General features: G+C 42.8%; 1 protein-coding gene across 1 annotated transcript in view; it reads left to right on the top strand.

The window, feature by feature from the left end:
• LOC138164910 (inaD-like protein) overlaps positions 1 to 16,546 on the top strand; it is a 337,451-nt gene that overhangs the window by 58,272 nt on the left and 262,633 nt on the right. The window contains exon 15 of the mRNA XM_069092869.1: positions 9,645 to 9,779. Within this exon, the coding sequence (XP_068948970.1) occupies positions 9,645 to 9,779 (135 nt within the window). The remainder of the gene's footprint in view (positions 1 to 9,644; positions 9,780 to 16,546) is intronic.

The raw sequence follows: 16,546 nt of genomic DNA, 5'->3' as shown, positions 1-16,546 counted from the left end.
AAGGAAGGAAGGAAAGCAAAACCTTGGTGATACCATAATCAAGCCAAACAAATTCCCATATTGGTCACTGCAATATCATTGTATGTTTCATTCCGCTAATGGCTGTTACTTTTCTGTCAGGAGGTGGGTAGCATTCTTCATCTAGAATCCTGGCTGATGATTAAATTGATCAAAATCCCTAAGTTTTTCCAAAATTGTTTTTTTTTACAAGGTTGATGTTTTTGTATAGATTGTCTTTCTAGTTCTTCTCATTTGCAAAATAGGAATGTTATCACTCTCTGTGACTACCTCAGAGGGCTCTTTTAAAAGGGTGAATTTGCTAGTACACATGAAAATGCTTTGAAAATTGTAAAACACAGATATGCTGAAAATTCAATGTTTTCTATCTCTAAGGTGTTTATAGAGACGTATTTAACTCTTCTCCCCATTGAGCATCTGTCATGATATAATCATCTTCCCCAGTTACGTATGTGTGAAGGTATTTGTGGTTTAGAAGATACATCCTAGTGAGGTACCCCCGACTCCCTTTTTTCCTCCTAGGCATTTTGCACGCAATTCAGGTACCTTTCTCCAGGGGTAGATAACCAAGAGAGAAGAAGGGATATGCCGCACAGTCCAGTAAGCCATTAATTTTTGACAAAGATAAAAAAAGCATAGCAATTAACTTTGTTTTTGCTTTTTGGAAGGCAGTTGGGGTTAAGTGACTTGCCCAAGGTCACATGGCTAGTTTTTGTGTTAAGTGTCCGAGGTTGCATTTGAACTAAGGTTCTCCTGACTCCAGGGCCGGTGCTCTAGTCACTGCACCACCTAGCCGCCCCTAGCAATTAACTTTGAATTACCAGTTATTAAATGCAGATGTAAAGGAGGGTGCCATTTAGAATTAAATGACTTGCAAACATATAAGTAAAATTTAGCACTTTCTTTGCATAATTTCAATTGTTCTAATCCCTACATAAATTAATCTTGTTTTTCAGGACAAAAGTAAAGATGGAAATAATTTCTAACTCACTCTGAACTTTTTTTCTTAGAATTATAGAGAAACTACCTGGGACTTAGAAGCAACTTGTTTCTTGGCTCTTAGGTTTTGGGTCTTCAGGATAGTTTTACATCAAAATCCCTTTTAGGTGAATTTCCAATGCCTTTGCTCTAACTAGCAGGATTGACTTAAAAAAATTTTTTTTATCTTTCTAAAATAGAAAAATATCAATAAATTTAAGGGTTTCCATACATAAAGAACAACAAAAAAAGGAAATTGTGCTTGAAAACATGATTCTCCTTTATACACAGTTTGTTTTTTGAAAAGTATATACTATATTCAGCATGTTATTTTAAAAAACAGCCTGCTTTATATTTGCATTATATTATTTTAAAATGGATTTTTGTTGATCTCTTTTGTTTTTCACATCACATGTATTTTCTGATGTCTCTTTCCCTTGTTCCTCTGGAGAGCCATCTCTTAATATAAAAAAAAGAATAATATGTATTTCAGCAAAACTAACAACACAGTGAAAAAGTCTGATCTCATTATACTATTCTACATTCATTGTACTCTGCTTCTGCCCCTTCTTTGGGGGCTAACCTTGTTCATTATATTTTCACAGCATTTTCCCCATTGTTTTGTTGTCCTTTCCATTCACATTATTTCAGTCTTTGTGTATACTATTTTCCTGGTTCTATTTATTTTACTTTGCTTCAGTTCATACAAGTCTTCCCATATTTCTTGGTATTTCTCACATTAATTGTTTCTTGTTACATAATAACATTCCATCACATTGATGAACAACTTCTTAACTTGTGATTCCCTAGCTGCTGAAGCCATCTACTTGGCTTCAAGTTCTTTGCTACCACAAAAAATACTGGTTTACTGTAAATAATGAATCGGAGGGTTTTCTTTTTACTGTAGCAGGACTGCTTTTTAACCCCTGTCTTAAGATTTCTGCAAGAAAAGACTCTAGAGTTTTCAGTAGTGACTTTTTCAAAGCAAGTAGATAGGAAAAAAAAAAACTATGAAATATGGTATGTTTGCACCATATCTACTGTGATTGTCTTCTTACAGTCAGCAGAGGTGACATACACAGTTAGTTTTAAGCTGTGGGATAGGAGGTCTTAATGATTCCCATATGTTAGTATCACTAGTATTTCTTTATTAACCTATCTAGAATTCTAGTGTTTCAGAACCTGACCTCTTAATGGAGTAAAAGGAGTTAGGGGTATTAGTGTTACACACACACACACAACACACACACACACACACACACACACACACACACTTAAGTAGCACCAGCAAGAAATAGTGGTTTCCTCTGTTAATTTTGGTTAAATTTCTTTTAAAAAATTTTTAAAAAATATTTTTTGTTACATTTTCAGTTCCAAACCATCTCCCTCCCTCCCCACAATTCCTTTTTACTCTAGATAGATACCATGTGAGAAAAGAGATGAAAGTGTGGCTTTTGAGGATTTTGTTGTCATGATCCAAAAATTTGTTAGCAAGGGACAGAGGAATGGCAGGATAGGGACCTTGGAGCTTACCTGGATGGATACCTCTGAAGCAGGAAAAGAGAAAAGACAAAGAAAAGCATTTGGGGAAGAAGAGCCTGGGGGAATTGATGTGAATGAAGAGTAGCCACTTTGAGAATGGCTGTTGGTTCACCGAGTAGAGCACCTCATTTTAGAGGACTCTGGTTTTAGATTCCATGGAGGACAAAAGCATCTGTGTTGGGATGTCAGTGATCTGTCGGGTACACCTGGTACCTGCTAGAAGGAACCCTTCTCCTTTAGAGCCCTGGAGGTTAATGGTGACTGGTTAGTTGGTGGTTTCTCCAGGACTGAATGATTCAGGTTGAGTTAAATGGGGCTTTGTGAAATGTAAATGTGAAGGTAGGAGGGTGTGATGGTTTGATCAAAGCTCCAAAACACCAGGGTTCTATGTCATAAATCCCAAGTCATCTTTGACTTCTCTCTTGCACTCACTCCACATGGTGGAGTGTTGCCATATCTTGCTCTTATCTTTATGACCTCTTTCATATACATTCCCAGCTGGTCCTGGTACAGGGCCATCACCTCATCACCTCACACCTGGACTGTTGTAATGGCCTTCTGTTTAGTCTGCCTGCCTCAAGTCTCCCCCCACTTCAGTCTGGCCTTTGCTTTGCAGCCAAACCCAGGTCTGACTGTATCATGCCCCTATTTAGCAAACTCCAGTGGCTCCCTATCTTCTCCAGAATCAAATGGAGAATATTTTGCTTGGCTTTTAAACCCATCATGTCTTGGCCCCTTCCTTTTTTCCCTATTTCATTAACTTATCCCTCTCCACACTCTTGGTGATCCAGCCACATTGGCTTTCTTGCTATTTCTTACACATAAAACTGACTTTGATGTAGCACATTTTAAAGCATTTGGCAAGAACATTTTTTCCTATTAAATATCACTGACCAAGATAGGGAGAAAATAATGGCCAGTGAGGGTCACATAAAATAGCAGTTTATGTTTAGGGAGAAATAGGAAAGATTCAGATTCTGTACATTAAATAGTCCCTCCACCTTTTAAAGTAGAAGTAAGGAGCATGAAACATTCAAACAATTCAGTAATGCCCCAAAGGATAAGTTTCATATGATGGCCAATTAAGGGATTGAGAGACATTCAGGGGTAGGAGAAGGGGAGAGGGATCCTGATTCAAGGATAAGGAAGCAAGCAAGGAAGACTGAAGGGGAGGGAGAGGCCAGCATTCCTCCATTCTGCAGTGACACATTGTTCATATACTTCTCCAACCTTCCCTCCCATCCAATTATCTGCCCAGATTGCTTTCTACCCTCTGGTAGCTTCAAATCTCTACTGGCCAAGCTCTTGCCTAAGACCCCATGGTGGCATCCAGGGGCATGAGAGCCCATGATGCAGTTGCTAGAATTATCATTCAGTCACCTGGGTTTGGGTCCTGACTTTGCCACTTTTTAACAATGTGACCTTGGTGAGTCACTGAACTTCCCTAGGCCTCAGTTTCCTCATCTATAAAATCAAGGAGTTAGACTACATGGCCTCTGAGGTCCCTTCCAAATCTCAATCTATGACTTCATGACTTTCTGGGTCAAAGTTGGTCCCAACCCTGGTACCCTCTCCAGCTTCCTGAGCAGTCGAACTTAGCTGCTGAACATATATATATATCTCAAACCTTGCATCCTTATCCATTCTGACCTGAGGCTTCCAGAGGGTGGCTGCTCCCTTTTTCCTCCCTCCACCCTTGGTCATCAGCTGGAGAGTCTTTGAGAATGTGATCTCAAGAGTTATAACTGAGCTGATGATCTCCTGATGAATGGCAAGAGCACCTGGGAGCTGTCCCAGGTAGAGAGGCAACTGAATTGGTTGATCTTGAGGATATTGAGAGTAAGCAAAGGGCAGACAGATGGCCCAACTCTGACCTTACTTGTGTGACCTTGAGCAAATCACTTTGCTTTTTTGTCTGTTTCAGTTTCTTGATCTGTAAGATGGGAAAAAAATAATCATACCGACCTCATTGGGTTGTGGTGAGCATCACATGAGGCAATTTTTGTGAAGCCCTTAGCACAGTGCCCGGTGCATAGTAGGTACTTAATTCTGTGTTCCTTCCTTCCAAGAGCACTTAATGTTAGAACATTTGATATGGGCCACCCTGAGGTCTTTGTTTCAAGTAGGCTAATGGACCGTTCACGTTTTTAGCCTTTCCCTTAACCACAATTTGGTATGTTGGTGTCAGGATCTCTTTCATAGGGATTTGTCATGACACAGTCACAGCTGAGCTTTTATAGCTCTTTCAGCCGTGTCAAATACTTCACACATTTTCTCTTTTGATTTTTTTATGGTAACCCCTGGGCTTTAAGCCCATTCTACAGATGAAAAAACTCAAGGCTTAGAGAGAATTTTCCCAGGGTTACATGGTTGGTCAGCATCTGAGGTAGAAATGGGACCCAGCTCTTTCTCATCCACGTGTTTGAATCTCCTGTACTTTGTTATACTTCTGTCTTTGCCCCTTGGCTTCCCTCCAGGTCCTCGCATCTTTGGGAAAAGACTGGGAGATGCCCCCATTCCTCCCTTTGCCCTTTTCCCTGAAGTTGAAGAGTCTTAGAGTGGGGAGGCACCTTAGGGACCATGTAGTGCAGCCTCAGCCAGACCCAGAATAACTTGCCAGGCTCTGACAACAGCAACAGCAGTGAGACCTAGTATTTCTCTAGGACTTTGTCAGTTTGCAAAGTGCTTTCAAGGAAGATAATATTTGTAAAGCACTTACCACCGTGCCTGCCACGTAGGAACCGCAATATAAATTAGTATTGTTATTTTCATCGTTATTACAAATAGTATCTCATTTGATCCTCAGAACAACCCTGCGATATAGAGACTGTTATAACCCCCATTTTAAAGATGAGGAAACTGAGAAAGAGAGAGGTTAAGTGACTTGCCCAGGGTCACACAGCAGGGCATAATCTGAGGCATGATTTGAATTTGGGTCTTCCTGATTTTAAGACCAAAGCATTCGCCACTAATCCATGCTGTTCTGCTTGAAGGTCTATAGTGTGAGATGGAACCCACTGCCTCCTGGGGCATCTCTGGTAGCCCCAACTCTTAAGAAGGTTTTCCTTCCATCAAGACAAATTGATCTCTTGTCAGCTTCTACTCGTCCCTCTAGGTCTATTCCCTGGTGCTAGGCAGAGCCAATATCCCTCTTCTGAAAGATTGCCCATTAAGTACTTGAAGACAGCTGGGTCTAGAGTCTGGAAGACTTGAGTTCAGATCCCACTCGAATCTAGTTCAAATCATGTACTAGTTGTGTTCACTGCCTGCCTCAGTTTCCTTATCTGTAAAATGGGATAATAATAACATCACCTGCCCAGGTTGTTGTGAGGATCAAATGAGATAATATTTATAAAAAGTATTTAGCACAATACCTAGCACACAGTAAGTGTTACATTGATGATTACTCCTTTTTCTTCTCTTCCTTCCCCTTCACTAATCATACCCAATTTCTTTTACATTATCCTTATATGACATAGATCTGAGACCCTTCACTATCCTGGTTGCTGTCTCTAGATACTGTCCTGCTTATCAGCACCCTTTGTAAAGTGGGGTGCTCAGAGCTGAACCCAGTGTTCCAGTTGGACTGGATACAGCAGCATTGCCTTCTTCTTGTTCCTGGAAGCCAGGTTGCATTGGCTTTTTGTGGTTATCTTGTCATACTAACTTGCTCAAGGTTACACGGCCAGTTATTTCTGGGTGTGGTGCTGAGTATCTGAGCCCAGATTTGATCCAGGTCATCCCGACACTGGAGCCGGTGCTCTTACTCGCTGAGCCACCTGGCCTCCCCTAAGCAATTGGGGTTAAGTAACTTGCTCAAGGTTACACGGCCAGGTGTTTCTGGGTGGGTGCTAAGTGTCTGAGCCCAGGATTCGATCTCCAGGTCTTCTCAACACTGGAGCCGGTGCTCTTACTCTCTGTGCTACCTGGCCGTCCCTCTCGTCATACTTCTAACTCAGTCTTCTGATTTACTAAAGTCCCCAATTTTTTTAGAGAAACTTTTCTCTAACCATACTTTCCTTTGCTCATCTCACATGTATGACTCAGATATTTTTGACCCTATATGTAACCCTTTCCATTTATCCCTAGTGAATTTCATCTTTGATTCCACTCTCTACCTTTGTCTGTCAAGGTGTTTTGGGATCCTGACTGTGTTGGCCAATCTTAGCTCTCCCTCCCAATGTGGTGCCATTTGCCATGGTGCCATAAACATACCCCACCTCTTCCTTTATCCAAGTCATTCAGAGAAAGTGAGATGTGTTGGTGTCCTTTGCAGCGAGAGTTGTTTAAGCCTTCGAAAGTGGAGAATACCATTCTTTGAAGGCCTCATGCATTTGTCTATTTATAGCATCCAGTCCTTGCAAGTTAGCATTCTGACCTCTTCATATGTAGGTGTCCTAAATGAAATAGGGGTGAGACACACACACCACAGACATATATACATATGTATGTATACACATAATTTTATAAATAACATCATGAACATATAATATATAAAATCATCAATATGTAACATTGTGTGTAGGGGTGTGTGTGTGTGTGTGTGTGTGTGTGTGTGTGTGTGTGAAGTAAACCTTAAAATACTTAACAGGAAATTATAAACATTTTGAGAGCAGGCACTTTCTCACTTTTGTATTTGTTTCATCAGTACCCAGCATAGTGTCTGGATGCAGAGTAGGTACTTAGTAAATTTTTATTAAGTTGACTATTAATTATTAGTATGATAGATAATAGAAAGAGATTTATTAAATGGCTGATGTGTAGAGATGCTAAAAGAATATGAAGGCAGATGACCATATTTACTAGACTATCTGAAGCTATGTCCCATGATGCCCCAGAAAGATGGATGTACTTGGATTTCTGTTGGAATCTTACATTACCTAGTTCTGTTGATAATGAATAGATTTCAGCATTATCCTATGCCACCTCCATGCCCAGTGTCGCTGGATACAAAGTCCTGTGCTTTTGCATGATTCCAGTTCAAAGGGGGAGGCAATATTTCCAGCCATCCATGGAATTGTCTAGAAAAGACTCCATGCTTGTCTTGTCCTTGGAGAGGCCATGAAAATGATCGTTGATTTAAAACTGGAATACCGTGGTCATATGAGAAATGAGGAATGGGATGATTTCAGAGAAACAGGAAGATTTATATGACTTGATATAGAGAGAAGTGAGCAGAACCAGAACATTCTTACAATAACAAAAATACAAGAAAGACAAAAAATGGTGAAAGCCTTAAGAACTCTGACTGATGCTGTTACCAGCTGCGGTTCTAGCCTGGTGATGAGTGCCTGGCTCATACTAACGGCTTCATAAATGTTTATTGATTGGTTGATCAATGAAACTTGCTACTCTCCTCCTGATGGAGAGCTGATGGAGACATGAATATTTTTGGATGTGGCCACTAACCCAGGAATTAGGTTTGGTCAACTATGCATATTTGTTAGAAGGGATGGATTTTTCCTTTCCTTTCTCCCCTTGTAGTTGTTGGAAGGTGAGAGGGTGAGAAGAGTCAAGTTGAAAAAAACATTAACAAAAGATGGGGAAACCAAGGCCTGAAGACTTTCAGTGACTTGTCCAACATCAATCAGGGAGCCAATAATGTGGGGAGGGTTTGTACCCAGGCTCTTTGACACTAATCCTCTGAGCTTGGGAAGAGTATACACATTGGGGGGATAGATTGTAAGAACAAAAGGTATCAGTCAAACCTCCATGTCCAAAGTCAAGAAAAGAAAGAAAAGAGTGCCTGGCCCAAATCACAGAGTCATAGGATGTAGAGCAAGAGGTGACCTTAGAGGTATGGCCTTTTCAGTGAACAGACTTGCTCAAGGTCACAAGGAGCATTATAATTGCATGATGGCTGATCTGACACCATATCATTCAGCCTCCAGGGGAGGGGAGTGCTGCTTAGGGAAGTTCATGCTCTGGTCTCTCTCTGATGCTCTGTCACCCTCTCTCCCCCAGGAGAAGTATATTAAGAAAGCTCTTGGTGGTGGAATGTTGAGCAGTGTCCATATTGGAGGAGCCGGTGGTGGGTGCACGGATAGGAGATTCAGGTCAGGGGAGATGCCGGATGCAGTGTTTGGCCTTGCCCGGGGACTGGGGCTTAGGGTTGTCTCTGAAACAGAAATTGCCAAGAGTAGCAGGTTTCTTTCTCTTTGTGCTGCAGTGCCTGTCTTGTATAAAGACAGACGATGCTATGCTAGTGTCATTTCTTGTGCCGGACCCCCTACCGTCAGCAAGATTCCCCCCCCCCCCCAGCCTGTGGGTCCAGGTGATGGATTGGTCTGTGCTTCTCTGACACCGTCTCCCCCATGGTCTTGTGGTCCATCAGTGAACAAAGTGAGCCGGCTGGCAGGCGTTAGCGGGTAAACTGCCATTCCTGATGCATTTCTCTGAGTGTTCTAGCCTATTTCGGTTTGATGTACTGCTGTATTGGAGGGCCCTTAGGCGGGTTGACATCCTCAATATTTATGGAGTGAGTAGCTGGAGGTTGGATTTCTCTGAACTGGATGCGGAGGAAAGAAGGCCAAAATTTATATAAGAAAAGTGGAAGACCAGAAAAGGGAATGAAATTTGGAAACCCTAGGGGAGTGGTGGTGGCAAAAACCAAGTCAGCAGGCATTTATCAAGCACCTCCTGTGTGCCAGACTCTGCTCAGTGTTGAGAATATGAAGAAAGGTAAAGCTCCAATCCCTACCCTCAAGGGGCTCCCATCCCAATGGGGGAGATAACATTCAAACAGCTATGTACATACAAATATAGCCAGGATGAACTGGGGAAAATCTCAGAGGGGAGGCATTAGCATTAAAGGGGAAGATCTGGGTTCATATCCTAAGTCAGACACAACTGTGGGCAAGTCATTCTTTGGGTTTCAGAATTTTCGGATGGATCCTCGAGCTCCCCAAAGTCCCCTGCATCTGATGCTCTATGGAGAGTGGCTATGTGTGTCTGTGGGTGGTGTGCATTTTGATGAATAGATTCTTTTTTCTAGTTAGTCCTTTCACCTTTGGCCATTGGCCATCGGGAGGCCAACCTCTTATATTTGGGCAGATGTTTGTTTCATGGGGTGAACACTAAGTGTTTTTCTGATTGGTTTCCCACAGCTGCTGCCGATACACACTCTGAGGCTAGGAGTGGAGCTGGACTCCTTTAATGGGCACCATTACATTTCTTCCATCATGCCTGATGGGCCAGTGGCCCCACTCAACCTGCTGAAATTGGAGGACGAACTGCTGGAGGTGAGCTCAGGAGGAGAAAAAGCATCTCAGAGCCATGGATTGGACTGGCCTCTGGAGTCCCATAATTCTCAGATTCTGTAACAGCTCTTTGAATTGCACATCAACCCTGTCTCCCCTGCACCATCAGCTTGTTTTTTTCTTGGAATTGAGTATGAAACCTTGCAAATAAAATGTGACCCATTTATTGAGCCACTCAAGGGAGCTGCCATCTTGGTGATGTGGGTACAGCCCATATTGTCTGGTACAAGAGTCTTGTCTACATTCTGCAACAAATCCTTTATGGAGACTCTACCCAGCATTCTAGAGGCCTACCTCTAGGTCTTTTACTTATGTTTTAATGTTTTGAAAATATTTTATTTTTGCATGTGGTTTCTTACATCAAAATCACCTCCCTATTATCCTCTCTCCTTCTCTCCCTCTCCCTTTTGTGTCTCTCCCCTTTTCCATATTCCTTTTTCTATCTCTCCCTCCCTACACCTTCTCTGTCACTCTCCTTTTCCTTTTGTCCCTACATACACACACAGACAAAATAGACACAAATGGAGACCACTTGGTCTTCCCATCTGACTCACAGCTGAATCCCCCTATGTCTGTCTCCTTTCACTTAGAATGTGAACTCCTTGAGAGGCCCAACTGTCTTGGTATCCTTCCACATGGAAATGATAGCTTTAACTACAGATAGAGTTAATCATAAGCATGTAGTTAGGTAGGACATCAATGAGAGTGATGTAATACTTGTAAGTCTTTTAATGGCCTACTACTTATATTAATTGTCGTTTTCATTCTGAGTTTAAGAGTCAGGCAAATTTGCAAATACACAGCAGAACAGAAAAGCCAGATTATTCATGAAAGGTTAGGACTCTGCATGCTCAGACTGTAGCTTTCAAAGCTGTCCCCCTTGTCTGGCCTCCCTTCTCTTCCTTTCTCTTCATTTTTAAAAATGATTGCTCAGTGATGCACCTTTCTTTTCTTTTTCTTTCTTTTGCTACTCTACTTCTTATCTCTGACTCTACTCTTCCTCCCCACATTGGAAAAAAAAATGGCACCTTTCTATCTTTGACCTCTTTGGGGCATATGTCCAGGAGTGGTATCTCTAGGTCAGATGGTTCAGTTGACAGTGACAGTTTAGTTAATGTCTTGGCATAATTACAAGTTGCTTTCCAGGATGCTTGGGCCACTCTCTTCCCAAATCCTTTGCAGTCTGGCTTTCACCCTCATCAGTCAACTGAAACCTCTTTCTCCAAAGTTACCCATGGTTTCTTAATCACCAAACTCAGTGACCTTTCCTCAGTCCTCATCCTTCTTAACCTCTCTGCTGTCTGATAATGCTGATCACCTTCCTCTCCTGGATATTCTCTTCTCTGGAAAGTTCCTTATTTTACAGCTGAGGTCCAGGGGTGCTCAGTGACTTATTCAATGGCGTGCTTCAGTAAACATCTGAAGCAGGATTTGAACCAGCTCCTTGGCCTCCAGAACCCATGTTCTTGACATTTAATCACACTACAGTAGTGTTTCATTGCCTTCTGCCTCAGTTTGCCCCTTTGAATTAAGGTCTTCTATGACTCATATCTATGTATTCTATGTTCTGTCTCCATAATTATTCTTGAATCTCCTAACCACTAATGCATCTCCAGAGAACCACCAATGGGGCCATTAGGAAATCCCCCACATTGGCGGCCTTTTTGTTAAGGAGTTGTTGGGATCATAGGCTCCTCGATCTTGTGCTGGAATATCTCAGTGAATATCTAGTCCAATCCCTCCAGTTTTGCAGATGAGGAAACTGAGGTGCAGGGAGGTTAATTGGCATGCCCCAGTTATCAGAGGGAGGATTTGAACCCAGGTCTTCTGACTCCTGTATTCTTTGTGTTGATTTTCCTTTGACCAGGGGAGACCAACTTGAGTGGTAACTGATACTTTAAAAAACTCAGCAAAAAACCTCCCTTCCTTCCACCCACTTTTGATTTTTCCTGTCCTTGGGGAACAAGGAAAGCAAGGACAGTTGGAGCTCAGAGCTCTCCTCTTGCTTTATATTTTCCTGAAGATGTTAACAAGTAGGAAAGTGGGATTCTGTGGTTCCCCTCCCCGATGCTTGCTTCCAGAGGTGCCAGTGATCGCTAAGTGTGAGCCTGCTAAAGGAGAAGGCGAGCAGGGTTGGCCAGTGCCCCACGTCATTGTCACTCCATCTCCAAAACAACTTATCAAGAGCTTGGGTCTGGTGTTGTAAAGAGTGAGCTGCCCTGATGGTGGCCTTGGCCCTGGAGGGGCTAATAAGCCAAGACCTCCTGAATAATCAGCCCCTGGGTAAGTGAGATTCCATGGGGCCTGGGACAACATTATAATCTCGAATGGAAGCCGTAGTGGGATATTAAACATTTTATAATAAAAATTGACTGCTTGAGAACAACTTAATAGGCAGCTTGTGTTAGAAAAATGTAATTATGTAGATTGTAAGTCTTTTAGCCCTTTTATTTAATACCAAAAGTGTATCCAAAAGTTGCTGAACTGAAAAAAAAATTTTATTTGCTCCTAAGAGCCCAGAACCTGAAGTGAGGGTATGCTTTGAGTTTTAAACACTGAGCCAAGCTGCAGACCCAGGAAGCTGTTTGCAGCAGTTATATAAATCCCCTAGGAAAGAAATTTATAGTGAGGATTGTGACTGCCCCCTTAACTCCAGCGAGTAAGGAAGACTCCCAGGCAATGCTGTAATAATTGGAGACAAGTTAAATGAATAAGTAATGAGATAAATAAATATTTAAATGTACACTAAGAGAAAAACTGAAAATGCGATGTTATAATTTGTTACAGCAAAATGCTGCACATGGCATACTGCAATTCAGCAAATAATTACTCCTGAGTACTTAGCATGGGAATGTACTTGGTGAACAGTGACCCAGTCCTTGGCCTCAAGGGGCTTAGAATCGAATTCAGGACAAAGCAGCGGGTGTAATGCTTTTCCATTGTCAGACCATTTCTCAGGGATTGTACTCCTTAGGAAGGATGATGAGAGTTTGAAAAGAAGGGCCACCATGATGCTTGTCTTTGGGAGGGAAGGGCCTCGAGTCTGTGTCCTCTGAGAATTGGCTGAAGGACTTGGGGATCTTTAGACTGGGAAAGGGAAGGCTCTGGGTGAGAACAAGACAGCTTTCTTCTGCCCCTTTGGATGGTTAGGAGAAAGAGGTGTCGGCTTGGTTTTGTTTGGCCCCAGAGAATGGAGAGCCATTGTCAAAGAGGTGTGGAGAAGCAAAGAGGCTTGATGTCAGGAAAACCTTCCTGAATAGTAACTAGAAAGGAAGCATGGCGGGCTGGGTCCAAGACTTGGGTTCAAGTCTGCTTTTGGCACATCCTGGCTGTGTGACCCTGGACAAGTCACTTAAATCCTCAATGCTGTCAGACCAGTCTCTTGGACTATAAATTGCTGAGCAAGTGCTGACCAGCACTGATAGAATGGGTTTCTTTATCCAGGAATTAGTCAATTAGCATTCAAGGGCCAGGCAATGAGCTAATATGGGAGATACAAAGAAAGGCAAAGGCCAGTCCCTGCTCTTGAAGAGCTCACAGTCTGATGGGGGAGATAAGCAAATAAATAAGTACAATCGAGATATGTGCCAATGAATAAGCAGTAATTGAGAGGGAAAGCCCTAGCGTTAAGGAAAAGGCCTCCTCTAGAAGGAGGAATCGTAGTGGGGAGCCAGGAGGCAGAGATGAAAAGCGAGAGCATTCCAGGCATGAAGAGAGTAGAAAAGATGCTTAGAGCCGGGGCAGCTAGGTGGCACAGGGAATAGAACACTGGCCCTGGAGTCAGGAGGAGCTGAGTTCAAATCCAGCCTCAGACATTTGATACACTTACTAGCTCTGTGACCGTGGGCAAGTCACTTAACCCCCATTGCCTTGCCTTCCCCCCTCCAAAAAAAAATGCTTGGAGCCTTGCAGCCAGTGAATAAACATTTGTCAACACTCTCTATGTGCCCGGCACATTGCTGAACCCTAGAGATACAAAGAAAGGTTTAAAAAACCCTACCTTCCCTACCCCAAGGAATTCACCTCCTAACTGGGGAGAAAACATGCAGACAACTATGTACAAACAAGAATGATCCAGGGAAAGGTAGAGAAAATCCACAGGGCTACCGTTCAAGGGAAATCCCCTGCCTCTGGGCTCCTGTGTAGCCCCTCGCCCTCTTCCTGCCGGGAGCCCCTGGAAATGGATGGGGCTGCCCTTGGTGGTGGTGGGGGGGCTCCTCCACAGGGCAGCTCTGCAGGAGAGGCGTCTACTTGCTGGGAATCTCACATTGGGGATTCCTATTAGGGGATCAGTTGGACTTATAGCAATAACAGGCAATGCTTACCTGGTGCTTTCGGGTTTGTGAAGTGCTTTATGTATGTTCTCTTGTTTGATCCTCAAAATAGCCCTGTGAGGTAGGTGCTGTCATGTTTTATAGATGAGGGAACTGAGTCTGGGAGAAGCTAAGTGTTTCATCGAGGGGCACACAGCATCAGAGGGAGGACTTGAATTCGGGTCTTCCTGTCTCTAGTTCTGATGCTCTGTCCTCTGGGCCAGATCTGACTTTTTAAGCATCAGAGACATCTTCTGCTCCCAGATCTCTATTTCTGCTCCTCCTTGCATTTGTTGGGAGTGCCAAGACATGGTCTAGTTCTCCTGCCAGGGTTAGATTTCTCAAGTGTGTGAGTCTGTGTGTGTAACAGAAGTTGATACCTTTGTAAATAATTAAGGACTGGGGGAAGTGTGTCTGGCTTGGGGGCTAAGTTCCCCAGCAATGATAGGCCCTTGAGAGAGCCTTCTAGAGACTATTGATCCATTCCTAGGCCTGCTAAAGGCATTAGAGCTGATCTCCTGTTTGCTACATAAATCCTTGGTCTCCTAGGAAAGCTTCCGTACAAGGCACTTAACCACGAACACAGTCAGTTGTAGACATTAGCATGGCAATGAAATTATGCAGCTGGTCAGAAGAAAACTTCCCTGACAGTCAGTGGGAACATTTGAATGGAGTGGAGGTGGAAGACAGCAAATATTCTCATTGGGAACTGGGGCTTATTTTGGCATTCGAGGCCCGAAAACATTTTCCTTTGTGTGGGCTGTCTCCTGACGGTCTGGGGTCATTGAAAAGCCTGACTGACCTTCTTTATAGGGGTCGTCCTCAGCAGACCTGTTCCTTTTCTGTGGGCTCCTGCAAAGTTGACACCTGTAATCCTAGATCCAGGCTTCTTTGGGAGGGCACTGGATGAATTTTTTTAATTTTACAAATGTTATCTTGCCTGATTCTCACAAAAGCCTGTGCAGAAGATGCTATTGTCCCCATCGTAAGGCTGAGGAAACAACAGTGAGAATTGAAGAGACTTACCCTGGGGTTGCACAGCTAATCATTACCTGAGGTGGGATTTGAACCCCCAAGTTCTTCTGTTCAAGACCTTCTGGTTTTAGGCTAAGTGCTCTGTGCCACCAGCTGCCTCAGGCTCTTAACCTGGGCTCTGCGAACTTTAAAAAATAGACATTTTAATCACTATTTTGATACAATTGATTTCTCTGTAGTCCTGTGTGCTTATTTGGTAGATTTAAACACATGATTCTAAGAGGGAGCCCACAGACTTCAGCCAACTGCTGGAGGGATCCATAATGTAAAGAACCTTGAACTCCCCGGTTCTGGAGGGTTCTAGATGTTCTGAAGGCCTCTTGCAGCTCTGAGATTTGGGGGTTTTACTCTTGTTTCAGAAACGTTGTTTAACAAGGTATATGACACTTGGTCCTTGTTGTCCCTCCCACCTCTGCTTCCTGGCACCCTCTTCATTCTGTGTTGTCCTGCTACTCGATTCTCTTGGATCTTCACTGATATTTCTTTCTTCTATTTAACTTTTAACTTGGCTTTTCAATGAGTTGGCATACTGAGAAGCTTCTTGGTGTGGTCAATAGATTCTGGACTTCAAATCAGGAAGAGCTGAATTCAAATCCTTTTTCAGATACTAGCTGTACATCCCTGGGCAAGTCACTTTAACCTTCTTTCCCTCAGTTTCCCCTTATGTAAAATGAAGATAATGATAGCTCCTACCTCCTAGGGTGGTCATGAATATATAAAGTGCTTTGTAAATCTTTGAGCACTATTTAAATATTAGCTATTATTATCTATGAATATTGTTGGCAAAATTGGCCGATGGGCTAAGCCAGGTTGAGAGTAACTGAAGGGCTACAAACCTGACCCGGGTATCTCCTCCAAGAATGTGAAGATGTCCCCTGGTGGAGTGGCAGATGAGACCAGTTGGTCCCAATGGCTACAAAGCGACTGAAGCAGGAGTCGTGGAGGTCTCAGAGTCTGGTCAGATAGTGAGGACACCAAGGTCATCACTGCATGTCAAGACATCGCCGGTCACCTTGACTTTTGTTCCGCCACTGGACTTTGATGACTCAGGCAGAGAGAGTGAGGCCGACAACTTTGTGCAGCTTTGCATCGCTGAAATCCGATTCATGCCGGAGTAAAGACATCACCCTGTGATGCCATCGATCCTCTTTGATGCCCAAGGGCGAAACAACATGAAAAGCCAACAGTAGCTGTTATTATTTGTTGGAATTAGTGCCTGCCATCTGCTTTTTTTCACTCTTCATCAGTTGATACAAATCTTTCCATGTTTTCTCTGAGCCTATCATACTAATATAATATAATGTAATATGATCATTAATATGATATATGATATAATATGATGATATATAATATAATATGATGATGTAGTATAATATACATAATTATATCTCATTGCATTCA

Source organism: Petaurus breviceps, unplaced genomic scaffold, assembly GCF_028583685.1.
Source record: "Petaurus breviceps papuanus isolate PSGF00001 unplaced genomic scaffold, PetGlider_PUasm1.0 207, whole genome shotgun sequence".
Taxonomy (NCBI): domain Eukaryota; kingdom Metazoa; phylum Chordata; class Mammalia; order Diprotodontia; family Petauridae; genus Petaurus; species Petaurus breviceps.
This window is presented reverse-complemented; position numbering and strand designations above follow the sequence as displayed.